At 36.9% G+C, this 17,647-nt stretch overlaps 1 protein-coding gene and 1 non-coding gene across 3 annotated transcripts in view; both read right to left on the bottom strand.

Moving 5' to 3' along the window:
• LOC115436781 (anoctamin-8-like) overlaps window positions 1-17,647 on the bottom strand; it is a 60,033-nt gene that overhangs the window by 13,875 nt on the left and 28,511 nt on the right. For both annotated transcript variants that reach the window (XM_030159714.1, XM_030159715.1), the window contains exons 8-13: window positions 7,957-8,109; window positions 7,523-7,649; window positions 4,553-4,608; window positions 4,379-4,453; window positions 1,545-2,042; window positions 735-911 (exon numbers count right to left, since the gene is read on the bottom strand). In XM_030159714.1, coding sequence (XP_030015574.1) covers window positions 735-911; window positions 1,545-2,042; window positions 4,379-4,453; window positions 4,553-4,608; window positions 7,523-7,649; window positions 7,957-8,109 — 1,086 coding nt within the window. The remainder of the gene's footprint in view (window positions 1-734; window positions 912-1,544; window positions 2,043-4,378; window positions 4,454-4,552; window positions 4,609-7,522; window positions 7,650-7,956; window positions 8,110-17,647) is intronic.
• trnak-cuu (transfer RNA lysine (anticodon CUU)) lies at window positions 15,439-15,511 on the bottom strand. The gene has a single exon. It is a non-coding gene; the product is annotated as a tRNA-Lys (tRNA).

The raw sequence follows: 17,647 nt of genomic DNA, 5'->3' as shown, positions 1-17,647 counted from the left end.
CCTCAGTCTTAAAAAGGTGGTTCATGGTGTCACACATCATTTGCCTACATTCCACAACTAATTCTCCTGCCTTTGAGGATTGAAGTATGGCTGGAAAATGGTTGTTTGCATGAAAACCGAGTTAACACAATTTCCTCAGGTACTCCAGGTGTCCTAACACATTTATTCACCATTCTACCTTTAATGAAAAAGGATAGATGTGCTCATTTTAGTTGTCAACCTTAAATACATGTGGATTGGAAAACACTAGCAAAAGATGGTTTTTACTGTTGCATTTTGTGACATCAGTATAAAATACATGTAATCACTGACTAAAACGTTCTTAGTTTGTTCATAACTTTTTTAAAAACAACTCTGGTGGACATAGAACTTCCTGATTTCAATCATAAGTGAAACCTGTAAAGGCACCTGGTCCTCTGTTGGACATAGAAGTTGCTGACCAGGGGCAGCTTACATACCTTGGAATCAGAAAGTTCTATGTCCATTTTTGACTTCTTATATCTCTAAGCCTATGGAGATTTAGAACATGTTGACAATATGTTTAGGGTACCTTCCACAGTCAACACTATTCCACACAAAAGATGACTGATAACTCTCCAAATACCAGAGATCAGACAGGTGACATTTTCAAACTGTTTTCTCAAAATGAGGAAAAGTGGACGTAGAACCAGCTGATTCTCAAGGGACGAAATGTGCCTGTTATTTTGTTGCCACATACTGAGACCCAGCCACACCTCATACGTCTGCATACAGCTCTCGATCTCCGCCTGGGTCAGTGTGACGGTTTTGGGTTCTTCTGGTGGATCAATCCAGGATTTCTTATCCTCTTTCCCCTCGCCTGCATTCCTTCGTCTGTGGCACACAGAGTCACATTCCTTTGGCGGCGACACAGTGGCATTCTCCTTGGTCTCCTTCAAAGTAAAAATGACAGTTATGATATTTTCATGGGAACTACCAAAACCAGGTCTTCCCAAAGTGGTCTGATGGTGGTCCTATACTATGAATAAATAACAGCCTGTCATTTTTAATTTTGCAATTAAGCTTGAAATTACTATAAAATATTTACAATTAAATAGTCACAAAGTCATGCTATTCTCCACTAATCTGACCCGATTCAACACTGAAATGATATTCTCTCTCTTTTTCTTTCTGTTTCTGATTTGGGGGTGAACATGCAATGCGATATACGTGCAAATTATATGTATGAGAGTTCTGACATGGCAGGCAGTTAACTGTTGGTTCTTCATTTCTTACATTAGTTGCTTTACAAAATTTTACATGCCACAAAAATTGCTCTGTTTATGAAATTTTAAATGATACAGATGAAAATTCTTCATCTTAGTCTCATGTGTTGATGAGAAATTCAGATTTCAGATTGGCTATAGGATTCTGAAGTTTTGTAATACCACATCTAAACATGACTACTTTTTATCTGCGTAAAAAGGATGAGTTTGTACGAAAAATGCGTGATGTGTTTACACGTCAGAGCACAAAGACAAGACCACAGAGCAGATGAATACATCTAATTATTTCAGGGCACATACTAGAGCCAGTGATTCACAATCACTGTCCTCATCACAGCTGTCAAAAATACTGGATGGATCCATCCCCTCCTCTACCAGTGTGGGACTGTCCTCCAGGAAGCTGTCGTCCACAGCCTGGGTCTCTGTCGTGACGTCCTGATAGTCGACCTTCTCCGTGAAGCTGACTTTACGTTGCTTCAGAGCGCTGTCGTTCATGTCCCACTCCTCCTCCGTCAGCCTGAACCCCGCCTTCAGATCGCCTCTTTTCCTTGGCTCCGTGTTCCCATTGGCTGTGTGATTTACAGGGATCACTCTCGTCCCCAGGAAGGAATAGGCTGTCATGGAGGCTTGGGCTTTTCCCAGAGCCAGACGGCCGTACTTCAGCATGATCGCTTGAAGGAGCTCCCACAGCACCTTTGGTGTGAAGACACCCAGCTTGTTTTGTTCGTAGAGATAAGGCTGGAGGACCTCTTTGATGTTTTGTAGGAACTGGCGGAAGATCAGTAGAGTAGCTAGCATCTGTGAGAAGTAGGACAGCATCTGTTACTCTGCTGAAAGTAAAAACAGCAAAACCAACAAACACAACACTTACACATGTTTATCCAGCACACTGAAGATACAACAGGAGCTATTCCAACTTATCTGGAATTATAACGTAGAAAAAAGAAAGAGTAAAGGCCTTTAAACAACAGTTTTTGTTTTTTTCAGGGTTAATTTGTATGTCATGTTTTTTTTTTCAAACAACTGTTTATGTCTTGAATTTTTTCACACATAATTTGAATACTATGTGACAAAAGCTGGTGTTTTATTTTTTAGGAACAACTTTGGTTTTGTCATGCTTTCACAGTTCGAATAGAGGCGTCAACTGATCATTTCTACAAAGAAAACATCAGATGACAACAACAGTGATGCCACAGGACCTGTTGAGTTCTAGCCACACTTTGTTTAACGTGAGAGATAAAAATGAGGAAGACAATGAAGTGAAAGACAACAGATGGAGCAGCACTGACAAACAACTACACTATCAGGATAATGAGGAGTCTTTTTACCTGGACATTGGACATAAACCCAGAGGAACACATGATACTTGTCATGTCTGCATATTTTGTACTTGTCTCATGTTTTTGGGTTAATCTTTTCTTTCAGGTCCTGTCTCCTCAGTGAACGTCTTATCTGATATTTTGAGTTTTTCAAATTATTTAAGTATGTAAATGTAAATGTAAATGTAAATAACAAAATGTGATATGTTTTATCAGATATCTGATCATAAGACATCCATCCCTGGATTTCCCCCCAGTATTCACATGTCTTTGTGCATGTACACCTGCTAATTGGATTTACTTCATTCTTTTACATCTGCACATGTGTAAAAACAATTAAAACGTAGAAAACAATAATGTCATAATTTGGATTATTTAGTGGTTTCAGAACTGTGAAATCACAATACAGGGATTTTTGTAAGTTTCAGTAAAGGGGTTTGATGAACATTAAATAAGCTCAGCCTGGTCCATTGTGGATCCATTTATTTACACTGGATGGACTTTTAGATATCGCTCAGCCTTACAAACCTCTAGAGCACAGGTGACAAACATGCGGCATGGGGGCCAAATCCGGCCCGCCAAAAGGTCCAGTCTGACCCCTGGGATGAATTTGTGAAATGCAAAAATTACACTGAAGATGTTAATCCTTTTAGTTCAGGTTCCACAAACAGACCAAATTAATCTCAAGTGGGTTGGATCAGTAAAATACGATCATAATCTATAAATACTCACAACTCCAAATTTTTCCCTTTGTAAATGCGAACATTTTCATGTCATTTTACTGTATTTACACTAAAACAAACTAACTTTTCACAAAAACATAAATAACCTCAACCAATATGAACATTCTGAAATGTCTGAAGTGTAATTTTAACCTCCTGAGACCCAGGACATGTCAGCAAAGTACCAGCTTTTTTTGTTTTTTACTAAATAAGTGCCTATATTGGAAACATCATGATGCAACAGTTTTTTCAGATGCAGTTTTTAAAATGTGTATGGAATGTCCTTTGTGGTGGACAGTTTTCTTTTCTTTTTTTTTTTTTTTTGCATAAAGTTGTGAAACTCCTGCCCACAAATGTGGACAGAAAACCCATAGCTGGGTCTGAGGAGGTTAACAATATTCTGCCTGTTATTAAATTTTTTTGTGTACTTGTAGATCCACTGTGATCCGTATGCTGTAATGTACATGTGAAAATGATAAACTGAGGCAGAATATTGTTAAAATTGCACTTAGTTTTCTTAAGAAATTTCCATTTGTTCATGTTATTCACATTGTTTTAAAGGATAGTTGGTAAATGTAAACATTTTCATTGCATAATTTAACTTTTTTTGCTCTAAAACATAGAGGAAAGTTTGGAGGTGTCATTATTGATAGGTTATTATGTTATTATTTTACTGGTCCGGCCCACTGGAGATCAAATTTGGCTTAATATGACCCCTGAACTAAAATGAGTTTGACACCCCTGCTGTAGAGCGTTACAAGATGACTGACAACAAAACGACCAATCACAGCAGAGCAGAGTCTCCCTCCGGCAGATCCAGTCTAGCACCGTCCCTTTACAAATGCTCGTCCTGGTTTTATGTGGTTTAATGTACTGAACTATTTCTTGGCCTGTATTTTTATCTGTTTGTGTCAAACCATCATAACATGATTATGTAACTTTTAAAGAGAAAAAAACATCATCTTCCGCTTACAAAGAAAAACTCTTAAGCAACAGGAGGCCTTCAGAGACAACAGTGGCCAGGCTTCAGTAAAAGTTCAGAAGAAGGATGGACCCTGAGGACAAACACCATATTATTACAACTGTATTTCACCTCTTTGAGTCGCTCCATGTCCTTGAGGTAGAATCCAATGTAGAAAAGGCTAAGGTAAGAATTGATGAACTCAAACTGTGAAACAACCAGGAAACAAAGACAAGGAGTCAAACACTTTATCATCGCAGCAAATCATCTCTGTCAAACTAAACCAGAAGAGGAAACATGACTTACAAAAACCATCTTGATGATGAGATTATTCTCATAGGCACTCTGAAGTCTGTAGTTCTCTAGAAGAAAAAAGAGATGCAGTTAAATGATAATAAACACATTTTCACTTTTGTTTTTATGTCCTCTTTCAAGGTGTCAAACTGCAATAACAGAACAAGAATAGAGGACAGTAATCGGTCATTACCAACACACACACAGAAGAGTATAGTTCTATACAGAGACAGTAATGATATGTTTACAATGTAGGTCATTAGAGGTGCACCGATACCACTTTTTTCCAGATCAGGTACAAGTACTTACATTTGAGTACTTGCCAATACCGAGTACCAATATGAGTACTTAATACCATCCCAGTTCTTCGTTCCTTTTGTAAATGTGCTTTATTGTCGTTGTCATTAGTCTGACTGTAATAAAGTGCTGCTACTGATATTTAATGCATTGGAATGAGCATTTCTCTATCATTCCAACAGGGGGCGCCTCTCTTAATTAACCATACTGGCAGAATACCACGAAGAAAAGTAAATTTTTTTGAGAAGGAGAAGAAAGTCAGTAATAATAAAACTGGAGACGACAGAGGTAACAGGAATGTGGATACTAATGTCGATATTGATATTGATGAGGGTAGTTGTCATAAATATGTCAGTAGTTTTTATGTAACTCACACAGTCGTTCTTTGAAACAATCCTCTACCTCCACGGTTCCCAGTGGTATTCTCCATCTGGGTACGCATCCGCAAGAACCTGGAATGGAATGTACGCAGAGGGCAGATAGAACGCGCCATCCGTATCTGTCTATGTCTTTAATGTTACTTGTCACCCTCACCGTCATTTATTTAAAAAAAATCTCCACACTGCTGACATTACCCCTCCTCCTCGTACTTGCTGCACTTAAAGGCGGCCTTACACTGTGCGATTTTAGAGACGATTTCTCACTCGTGCAACTATTTCTGGGATCGGGCCCGATGTGCCTCTAATTGCGTGTCGTACTTCGTGCAGTGTACATGGGGTAAAGAGAAGCGATTAACACCTCACGACCAGCAATCGTATGTTCGCAAGGAAAACGGAGCTGTTTGAAATCCTGCTCGCTCCTCGTGAGGGTATCGCACTGTCAAAGCAGTGCCACGAGCCCATGGGCCTCAAATTCTCACACTGTGCATGCGCGAACACAGAAGCCTACAGTAGCGTACAAGCTAACAGTAGCTGGCTATTGGCCTAGTGCAGTTTAGCTTTTGCAGCTTACCTCTAGTTCCCTTTGCTGTAGGACTGACAGCCCATACTGTCCACGTCTGGACAACCAATTCCTGTACCAAACACGTCATCGTCTTTTCTTGTTTTTTGATTCCCCGCAGATAATGGCACATATTGCCAAAGCGGCCCGTTGGTTTTTGTTTAGCACGACCATTTTGTGACTCACGCCAATACACAATCGTCTATGCACTTTAACGGATTCCTTGGTATTTTAACGTTGTATTTCCTGATACAACACTTGAACGTGTGGTGCGTCCTCTGGTGTATGGTCCTACAGTGTGAGCAGTCAGGTCACATACGAGCATCGCTCCGTACAGTGTGAGAACATGAATCGTGAGCCTGACTTCACGATTGATTCGCACAGTTTGAGATGGAGCTGCGTGCAATGATCGAAATAATCGCACAGTGTATGGCCGCCTTAACTATGAATGTCACACTGCTATAAGTGGTATCGGTGTTGTTATATCGGAGTGCTTTTACGAGTACGAGTACAAGTACACAAGCAGACTATTGGACCCGATACCCGATGCTGGTATCGGTATCGGTGCATCCCTATAGGTCATAATGCTCACTTCTGATTTTTGAGAAATCGGATGACTTTTGTGTACTTGTTCACATTATAATGTAAATGTGACTGTCATCAGATTTGTGTGTGAACAGTCTATGGTCCTGAAGTGACCTGCATCCACAGAAGAAGACCTGATGCATGTTTATGGGAGTAAATATGGATCTTGCCAAATCCTACCTTGTCTTGCACAGAACATTTGTTTCATTTCAATGACATAAAAGTCAGATGAAATGCTACAAAACCAGTCAGACTGAAGTCGCATTTCAAAATATCAGATACGTATCCGATTTAGGACCGGATATGAAAGTGGTCTGGGTCTGAATTCTGTCATAAAAAAAATCAGATATGGTCACATTTGGGCAAAAATATACTCAGTGCCAATGAAAACGCAACACTTGAAGATTCTTATATTTTTTTAAAGCGATGAGGATTTTTATTCCATAAGCTCTTTGGAATTAATCATAGGCCATTTCTATACAGTAAAAATAAAAATCACATCCAAATTTGTTGACCAAAAATAAGGATAAAGTAAGAAACTCAAGGACCCCCAAAACCAAAAGTCACAAAGCGGTCCCGGAGGTGCTGCAGCTCAATGTAGCGATCCTGCTGTGGCGTGGTCACACGTGCTCGTCCAGGTCCAGGTCTGTCTGCAGTTGAGCCAGTTTCTTCATGCCTCTGTTGCATCCTGACTACGGTGGACACATTGCATCCAAAACGGCGCACCACCTGCCGAGCAGAGATTCCGGCCTCCAGGAGCCCCATAGCATGGCATCTGTGGTCACGTGTCAGTCTAGGCATCGCTGAGTTATTGCAAATGATTTTGGTGCTTTTCAGCTTGTCTTTATATACAGAACATGACCACTCCTTAACTGACCACAGCTCCTTAAGTTGAGCAGTTCATTGCTGAGCAATGAGAAAAACAAGTCTTATGAACGCAGACAAGTTCATTCAAGCGTGACAATAGCTCAACCCGTCTCAGGTTGTTAAGAAACTGTCTGGGATTATCTTATACAGGTGAAACTTAAACATACTGATGCAGCTCAGGAACAATAAAACACATTCAAGTGTTGCGTTTTCATTGGCACTGAGTATATCAGATTTAACCTGCAGTGTGAGCGTAGCCTAATTGTCCCAGTGTGTCCATGTTGTGTCTCTTACCCATGTCATTGAGCCAGTAAGCGATCTTCTTATACACTTCATCACATATGGTTACAGTGATGGCAAGAAGTATCTTGGGAATGAATCTTGTGATACTGGGCAGCTCCTGAATCTCCATTACCACTTCCTGCGAGGTGAATTAGAAGTATGATGAATATTTAATCAGTCTTATTCAGTCCTATTGACTATTTCAAATCCCACAGCTATTTTTAAAAGCTATAAAACGAATATGAAGTAATAAAATGGAGGATGGTAAAAGAATTTAGTCCATTTGCAAACCTTTACTTGTCTAGCTAATGTCTGACTACCTGATTTATTATCCCTTTTTCATAATAATGGTCTTTTCATAAGACACACAGGTGCATTTATCATCTTCAGACAATGACAGTTGCTTTTCTTCTCAGTGAAAGTGCAGACTATTATTTGGCGCAAACCTGCAGTTCCAGACAAAGAAGCATAGCCAGAAAGACAAAACAGAGACACAGGAGGCAGATGGGCAGGCTGACCAGCCATCTGAACAAAGCTCTCTTCCATGGCGGATAGTAGAACTCCTCACAGCCTGTTATGGGACTGCAGCGCTTCACTCCCTGCAGAGATGGCAGGAGATGAGGAAAAACACAGAGAGAACATTAAGAATTTGCCATTTTACTGGAGAATGGGTGACTAATATACCAAAATAGCTACACACATGCTTGATTTTTTTAGTGGATTTATTCTTAATATGATGATCTAATTGACATGTGTTGTCCCTTACCTTCTGGTATTGTTCTGACCATTGATGGTACGTGCTGCCCTTTACCATTAGTAGTATTGTAGTTTTTTTTTTCTTACCATTGTTGGTATGTAATTAGTGCTGTTCTCTACCACTTGTGGTATTGTAGTTTGTCTTACCATTGCTGCACTGTAAAAAAAATCCTGTTGTTTTTACGGAAAAAAAACTGGCAGCTGTGGTTTCCAGAACAATACTGTAAAAAACACATCCAACTGTAAACATATTTACGGAGTAACATGTAGATTTAACATTTTAAACATGTAGATTTAACATTGGATTTAACTGGTAAATGGACTGCACTTATTTAGCACATTTTCTCCACCTTCATGGTGTTCAAAGCACTTTCCAAATCCACCAGGTCCAACTGGGAACAACTCAGGGTTCAGTGTCTTCCATGGACACTTTAACATATGGACAGTTGGAGCCAGGATTTGAACCACCAACCCTTTGGTTATTGAACCAGTTATTGCCTTTGGACTTTGGTTATTGCTCTGCCTACTCTATCAACCCATCAATTTACAAATTTAAAATGTTTATTGTAAATGTTTACTTTTTTTAAAAAACTTTTTTATATAAATATAAAAAAAGCAAATAGACCGTTATTTCATCATTATGGTCTTGCGATTTAAACGGCACCGCATTGTTTTTCAATTTACAGTTTTATTTTCTAAAAACAATAGAAATACATCATTACTACATCCAAATCTGGTTTTGTTCAAATACTCTTCCTGTAAAAACTACAGCTATATCTGATTCAGTCCTTAACACAAAAATCTTTTCAAATAAACAACTTTGCATTGTATTGTCACTTACAGTTTTTTTATATTGCAATTTTACAACTTTTTGGTGTTAATTCTACAGTCATTTTTTACAGTGTGGTATGTGCTACCCTTTACCATTAGTGGTCTTGTAGTTTTTTTCTTACCATTGCTGGTATGTAATTACTATAATGTAAGTTGACGGTTAACTGTTACCCATGGTAACACCACCAGGAATGTACTTTGTTTCTATTTTTCACACACATTTTGGTTCTGCAATGTTAATACTATCGAATGAGTTTATTCTAATTTGGTATAGGCCTATTTTGTTCATTGCTCTGGCCTGAAGTCTAAGGACAGGTGTGAGTATTTAAAACGTTATCATGTTTAGTTATTTGATGATGAAAATGGGGGTGGGATTAAATACGTTTTTCTTCTTCCCACTCCTTTTTGAGTGTAAATGAATGATTTTGGAATTTTCAACTTGCATGTATTCTGTAAATGTGTGAAATAAACAAATAAAATGAATGAAATGAAATGATGATTAGAATAAAATGCACTATATGGGCAGTTTTGGGAAGTAGTACAATTACATGTGTTTAGAATAAAAAAACATGACAGAGAGTTACAATTCAAATAACTGATAGCAGAATACACATACTTTTATTTATTTTTTTATATACTTACATTTTAAAATCAATAGATTACATGAAAGTATTAGCATTTGTAAGTCTGTACTGTTAGCCTTGTAACTTTAAAGATATCACTAATTTCCAATAAGTCCCTGATGTAAAACAAAGCACAGCGGTGTATGTGCACCACACTAGGCCATGCATGCAGTGTAAACACCTGTTCACACACCACGCAGAGTTAATACAAACAGAAATGGAACACGTAAGTCATTTTATTTTCACTGCAACCAAAGGAGGACATAATATTATCAAGCCCAAAGACTTCACTTGTAACTCGAAATACCTTGAAGTACATTTGAGTTTTGTCTGCCTGAAGTTTTTGATTGACAACTGGCCTGAGTAGAAAACTTCCTACTTAGCTGAATTGCCAGCCACATCCAAACAGTTGGCAAAAAATACAGATTACATTAGTTAATTCCTAAGGGGGATAATCATATGTCCTTCAGCTCAAGAGAAAGAAAACAAGTGGTGCCAGGCACAACAAACCCCACCCCTCGCATGTATTGTAGCTTATTTTGGCATGGATCCAGCTGATGTCATCATGGCTTGGCATATGGTAAAAATCAGAATATCAGTTGCCTCTATATATGTGCCAAGTTTGAAGTAAATTGAAACAAAATTCATGTTTTTATAGACATTTGAAATTTCGCCCATTATAAGTAAATGCGCAAAGAAAAAAGATGTAAAAAAATCATAAAAAATTTGAACTTTGACCTACTTTTCCCAACATTATAAATAAATGGGGAAAAAAAAAGATGTAAAAAAAAATTCATAAAAAATCAAATCTTTGACCTACTTTTCCCAAAATGTAACGACATCTATTCAGCGTTACGGGGAATCTATGAACCCAATTTGATATGAATTCAACCAAGAGTTTTGCTGCTACGGACATTTTTAAATTTCACCCATTATAAGTAAATGGGAAAAAAATAGATTTGGAAAAATTCATTAAAAATTTTGAACTTTGACCTACTTTTCCCAAAATGTAACTATATTTATTCTGGGTTATGGGGAATCTATAAACCCAATTTGGTATGAGTTCAACCAGTAGTTTTGCAGCTACAGACATGTGAAATTGCTCCCATTATAAATAAACGGGGAAAAAAAAGACGTAAAAAAAATTCATAAAAAATCAAATATTTGACCTACTTTTCCCAAAATGTAATGACATCTATTCAGGGTTACAGGGAATCTATGAACCCAATTTGGTATGAATTCAACCAAGAGTTTTGCTGCTACGGACATTTTAAATTTCACCCATTATAAGTAAATGGGAAAAAAATAGATTTGGAAAAATTCATAAAAAATTTGAACTTTGACCTACTTTTCCCAAAATGTAACTATATTTATTCTGGGTTATGGGGAATCTATGAACCCAATTTGGTATGAGTTCAACCTGTAGTTTTGCAGCTACAGACATGTGAAATTGCTCCCATTATAAATAAACGGGGAAAAAAAGATGTAAAAAAAATTCATAAGAAATCGAATCTTTGACCTACTTTTCCCAAAATGTAATGACATCTATTCAGGGTTACAGGGAATCTATGAACCCAATTTGGTATGAATTCAACCAAGAGTTTTGCTGCTATAGACATTTTAAATTTCACCCATTATAAGTAAATGGGAAAAAAATAGATTTGGAAAAATTCATAAAAATTTGAACTTTGACCTACTTTTCCCAAAATGTAACTATATTTATTCTGGGTTATGGGGAATCTATGAACCCAATTTGGTATGAGTTCAACCTGTAGTTTTGCAGCTACAGACATGTGAAATTGCTCCCATTATCAATAAACGGGGAAAAAAAAGATGTAAAAAAAATTCATAAAAAATCGAATCTTTGACCTACTTTTCCCAAAATGTAATGACATCTATTCAGGGTTACGGGGAATCTATGAACCCAATTTGGTATGAATTCAACCAAGAGTTTTGCTGCTATAGACATTTTAAATTTCACCCATTATAAGTAAATGGGAAAAAAATAGATTTGGAAAAATTCATTAAAAATTTAAACTTTGACCTACTGTTCCCAAAATGTAACCTGACCTATTCTGGATCACTGGCAATCTGTAAACCCAGTTTGGTATGAATTCAACCAATAGTTTTACTGCTAGAGTGTTAACAAACAAAGAAACAAACGAACTGAACAAACCCGAACCCTAACCGAAACAATACCCCTCACCTTCCATTTGGGGGGCGGGATAAAAATACAAAAATAAAACAAGTAATCAGTGAATAGAGTCTTCATTGTGTTTTCCAGTCAAAACATCACAGTGTTTGTGTGTTTCCATATGCACATTAATTAGTTTTTCACAGCAAATGTTAATAGTCAATTGTCAAGGCTGTTGCGATTCTTTATAAAACTCGAGACTTGTTAAACAAAAAAAAATGTTTCCATGTATTGTATTGTTCACTTGTAATGCCATATATGTCATACTGTGTGGAAATATGGGGCAATGTGTATAAAACTAATATAGACCCGATAATTAAACTTAAAAAAAAAAGCTATTAGAGTCATAAACAAAGCTGGTTATCTCCAATCAAGTAATCCACTTTTTGTAGAATCTGGTTTTCTAAAATTTTTTGATATTGTATATTTAAAAACAATGGAATTTATGTTTCGTGTTAAAAGTAAAAATCTTCCTCCTTGTATTCAGACATTTTTTAAGTTAAGAGAAGGAAATTATAATCTAAGAGGGATGTTTGTGTTTGAAAAATGTAAAGAACAAACGTTAAATATCACAGTGTTTCTGTTATTGGTGTCAAGCTATGGAACGAATTGAAGGATGAAGTGAAATTGTGTAGCTCACTGTTGAGTTTCAAAAAGACTTTAATTTGTCAAATTCTGAAGGGCTATGAAAGTAATATGATTATAAAGTGACTTATAACACTGAATGTCGTATAATTTGTGTTTAAGTATTAATCTGCTGCAACTTCAGGTGTGGACTTAGAGTAAGGATGGGAATAGGAGAAGCAGAAATAAGGCTCTGGCTTGAGCTTCTTCCTTTTTCAGTTACAAATTGTGTTAATTTTATGTTTGTTTGTTTTTTTTTAATATGTATGTGTTTTGTATTTAACTGAAATAAACATTCATTCATTCATTCATTCATATACATTGTGGTGATAAATGGGCTTTACTGGAAAAAAGGTGGTGGCAGGACTGGTATTTCCTCCTTTCCGCTATCTGCATGAAAGTCCTCATTTCTATGTGACAGAATAACCTCCATGCATTCATTCTAATACCATAGCACACATCCTCATGTGCACATATTCCACCAAACACCTTCTCTCATAACACTATCACTCTTCTCACAAGGTCGATTAGTGGACAGACAACCCAGAGAGTTTTTATCCCTGTTTCAGGATGATAGTTAAAGGTGTCAGACCTCTCTATAACATGTGATACTGTGTAAAGCAGTGGTTCCCAACCTTTTTTGGCTCGTGACCCCATTTTAACATCTCAAATTTCTGGTGACCCCTGTCATTCAAAACTGACTTTTTTTGTTAAAATTCATTTGTTTTTACCTCCGCCAAGGAGGTTATGTTTTTGCCAGGGTTTGTTTGTTTGTTTGTCTGTTTGTTACCTCCGCCAAGGAGGTTATGTTTTTGCCAGGGTTTGTTTGTCTGTTTGTTTGTTTGTCTGTCCGTTAGTGTGCAACATAACTCAGAAAGTTATGGACAGATTTGGATGAAATTTTCAGGGTTTGTTGGAAATGGGATAAGGAAGAAATGATTAAATTTTGGTGGTGATCGGGGGTGGGGGGGCCCACGGGGGGCCCATTTCCAACAAACCCTGAAAATTTCATCAAAATCTGTCCATAACTTTTTGAGTTATGTTGCACACTGACGGACAGACAAACAGACAGACAGACAAACAAACAAACAAACCCTGGCAAAAACATAACCTCCTTGGCGTGGGGGGGGGCCACAGGGGGGGCCACTGATCAGCCTTGGCGGAGGTCTGCGCTCTCCGAGTGCTTCTAGTTTGCTATACAATGTTTCAAATAAACATTAATTTTAGATGATATTTAGTCTATATAATGTTAGTTATTATGGACAGAGGCAGAAAAGCCAGGTGTAGATTACTGCACAAAGTGAGAATTTGATTTTCCTTGCTCAGGATATGTACAGTCAGTCCAGCTTGGATTTACAAGGCTGACAATTAACCTCCTAAGACCCAGCTATGGGTTTTCTGTCCACATTTGTGAGCAAGAGTTTCACAACTTTATACATTTGACAGAGAAACAGAACCACAGTGCTTCAGTTCCAGTTTCAGTTTGTCATGTCTTTTATGGATTGTGATTGTCTCTCTCAACTCACCATATATTTTTGTTTGTTTGTTCATTTCTTTTTTATCAATTACTAGAAATTCCAGGTGACCCCATTTGAATTCCAGGCGACCCCATGTGGGGTCCCGACCCAAAGTTGAAAAACACTGGTGTAAAGGTAGCACTGAAATACATCTGCCTATACAGGACAAGACAATGAAGCTCAGAAACCCTAATGCTTTTCTGTCAACAGCTTTCAGTCAAAACGGCCCTGCTCATATGCATAGATGTTACCACACAGCAAAAAAAAAAAAAAAAAAAGTGTAACTCCCCATCAATAACAAAGTGAATTGACAAAGAAATTAGAGGACCTTGTCATAGTTTCAGTCAACCTTCGGCAGCAATAGTTTGAATGACACATTTGTTCACAATCTTACATACAATTACAATGTAAGACAATGTTGAATTAATCCAAAGTACTTAATATATGTGAATTACTTTGAGTAATTTATCAGAATGTGTATCAAATTATATTTAAAGACATGTAATAGGTAGTAAAAATCCATAAATTAAATAACCTTCTAAATCACAGGTCTCAAACATGCGGCCTGGGGGCCAAATCTGGCCTGCCAAAGGGTCTAATGCAAAAATTGAAATGCAAAAATTACACTGAAAATATTATCAATCAAAGATGTTAAAATCATTTTAGGTTGATTCAATCTAAAAATGTTCAGACCAGTAAAATACTATCATAATAACCAATATATAATGAAAACTGTAATTTTTTTCTCTTTGTTTTAGTGTAAAAAAAGTAAAATTACACAAATTTTTAAATTTATAGACTAGCCTTTTATTAAAAAAAAAAAAAAAAAAAAAGAATAACCTGAAATCCCTGAAGAGAATGTTTTGTGTATTTGTAGATCCACTGTGATCTGTAAGTTCTGATGCATATGGATAAAAAATAAACTAAGGCGTAATATTGTTAACATTGCACTTATTTTACTTAAGAATGTTAAGGTTGTTCATATTTGTTCATGTTATGTTCAACTACATTTCATAGATGTAAACATTTTCATCACGGAATTTAACTTTTTTCACTCAAAAGTTCTTATCCTATTATTTAGATTATTTTACTGGTCCGGCCCACTTTATATCGTATTAGGCTCTATGTGACCCCTGAACGTAAATGAGTTTGACACCCCTGCTCTAAATATCGGAATGTTCTGAGTGTCACATTGTGCTGTGGAAAACATGCAGTAGTTTTTACTGGTATCAAAGCTATTCATCTTATTCTTACAATTTCCAGCAGGTATGTGGAAGGCAAAGCAATTATCAAACGTCCAACATGTGTCCTAATCCCTTTCACGTATGAGTGTATACAACCAATCATTTCCCTGCTGTTTATTTTCTTCGTACAAAACATTGACGCCCAACGTGGGGCTCGAACCCACGACCCTGAGATTAAGAGTCTCATGCTCTACCGACTGAGCTAGCCGGGCTTGTTTCACCCCTCTCCCATGTGCCTTTTCAAAGGGGTTTCCCCACACCAACAGTTTCTAGTCCCTGCCCATTAGAGGAGGGAGGGGGGAGGGACGCTACTTTCCCGCCACTTCTCCAAGTACTCCGGGGGGATGACGACATCTGCTCTTGAAAACATACAGATCGTGTTTCCTAGTGTGCCAACAGTTTCACATGGTCATCAGCAGCAGTAAACAGCGTCACCAGACTGATGTTGCAACTTGACCTGATAAAGTCTTTAACTGACTGCATGACACAGTGTGTGCTAGTGCACTGCAAAACCACTGAAGTCTATAAACAAGTGAGAAGAAAACATTTTAGGCACTGGAAAGAAAATAAACTACACTGATTCTGCTCATGTTTCATCCAACAAAACTAAACTTTTTAGTCCATTGCACAGGCGTCAAACATGCGGCCCGGGGGCCAAAACCGGCCCGCCAAAGGTTCCAATCCGGCCCGCAGGATGAATTTGCAAAGTGCAAGTTAGGGCATCAAACTCAAAAATAATATCATAATAATTTATAAATAATGACAACATCATTTTTTTTTCTCTTTGGTTTAGTGCAAAAAACATGAAATTATGAAAATGTTTACATTAACAAACAATCCTTTAACAATAAAATGTGAATAACCTGAAATGTCTGAAGTAAATTAAGTGCAATTTTAACAATATTCTGCCTGTTACTGAGTGTTTTGTGCCTTTGTAGATCTGATCTGTAATGCATATGTATAAATGATAAGTTGAGGTAGAATATTGATAAAATTGTACTTATATTTCTTAACAAATTTCGTTTTTTTCAGGTTATTCACATCCTTTTTGTTTGGATAGTTTGTAAATGTAAATATTGGCATAATTGAATGTTATTTTTTGCACTAAAACCATTTGGAGTTGTCATTATTTATTGGTTATCATGCTATTATTTTACTGGTTCGGCCCACTTCAGATTAAACTGGCCTGAGTGAAGAAAATGAGTTTGACACCCCTGATCTATTGGATGCATCAGTTAACAATGGATGAGGTTTTAACTACAGCAAAACTACCCTGAAGAGAAATTTTAGATAACTGGGTGCTTCTGTGAAACTGGGTTCATTTTGGTATCTGGTACTTTTTAGACCCAATAATAAAGAAATTTCAACATATTTCCCCCAAGGATGTACCTAATCATGATCTCAGATAAATGCAAAAAAATATATATACTCTTGCTCTGAACCATCCCAAAATTAATGAATTTTTAGTAAAATATTGGGGTCAAAAATAGGACCAAAATTGGGACATGAAAAACTACCTATAGGTGTCAGTGCATTGTATCTGGAAAACATGGCTTGAAATGGTCTTATATAGCGCTATAAATAAAGACATTGTGTTAAATTTGACAATCCTAGTGTTTTTTTTTAATCCAGACATGTGGGTTTTTCATTAATCTCAGTCTCATTCCAGGTTTTGTGTGTAACCCATCATGTCCACTTGTGTTACATGCGGAACCTGCTGAGTTAAACACATAGTAATCATGAGTGATTTTGCAACACTGGTCATTTTTGTGAAACACTCCACCTTGTATAATTAGTTCGATTCCCAAAATGTACCTGTGACACAATAAAAATATATTTGAAAGAAATTGTAGCGTGTAATTTTCGTATCCTTTTTACTGTGTTACATGTAAGGATGTAACGATACGAAAATTTCATATCACGGTCAATGTGACTAAAATTATCACAGTTATTATAGTATTGTTGAAATGTGCTCAAAATGTTCAAAAAGTACTAATACACACACTGAAATAATTTAACCAAGTTGTACTTAAAAAATAATAATAATAATAATAAAATAACAGGCACAATGTACCTTCTGTTGGCAGAAACATTCAAAAATTAACAAGTAAACATCAAACATATAAATGTGCATTAAAGATGGCACCTTACGGCCATTGTTTGACCATTTTCCATATCAAGTTTGAGTTGTTTTTGTTTCTTTTTCAGAGATAGATAAATAGATAGATAGTCTCTCCCTCTCTCCCTTTCTCTTTCAAAATGCGGTAATCAAACACGGTTATCATGATAATTAGAATTTCATCGGTAATACTAACCATCAGGAATTTTACCGCGGTTTATCATTATAC

This window comes from Sphaeramia orbicularis, chromosome 17, assembly GCF_902148855.1.
Source record: "Sphaeramia orbicularis chromosome 17, fSphaOr1.1, whole genome shotgun sequence".
NCBI classification, from domain to species: Eukaryota; Metazoa; Chordata; class Actinopteri; order Kurtiformes; family Apogonidae; genus Sphaeramia; species Sphaeramia orbicularis.
The sequence above is the reverse complement of the archived record's forward strand: the minus strand, read 5'-3'. Positions and strand labels throughout refer to the sequence as shown.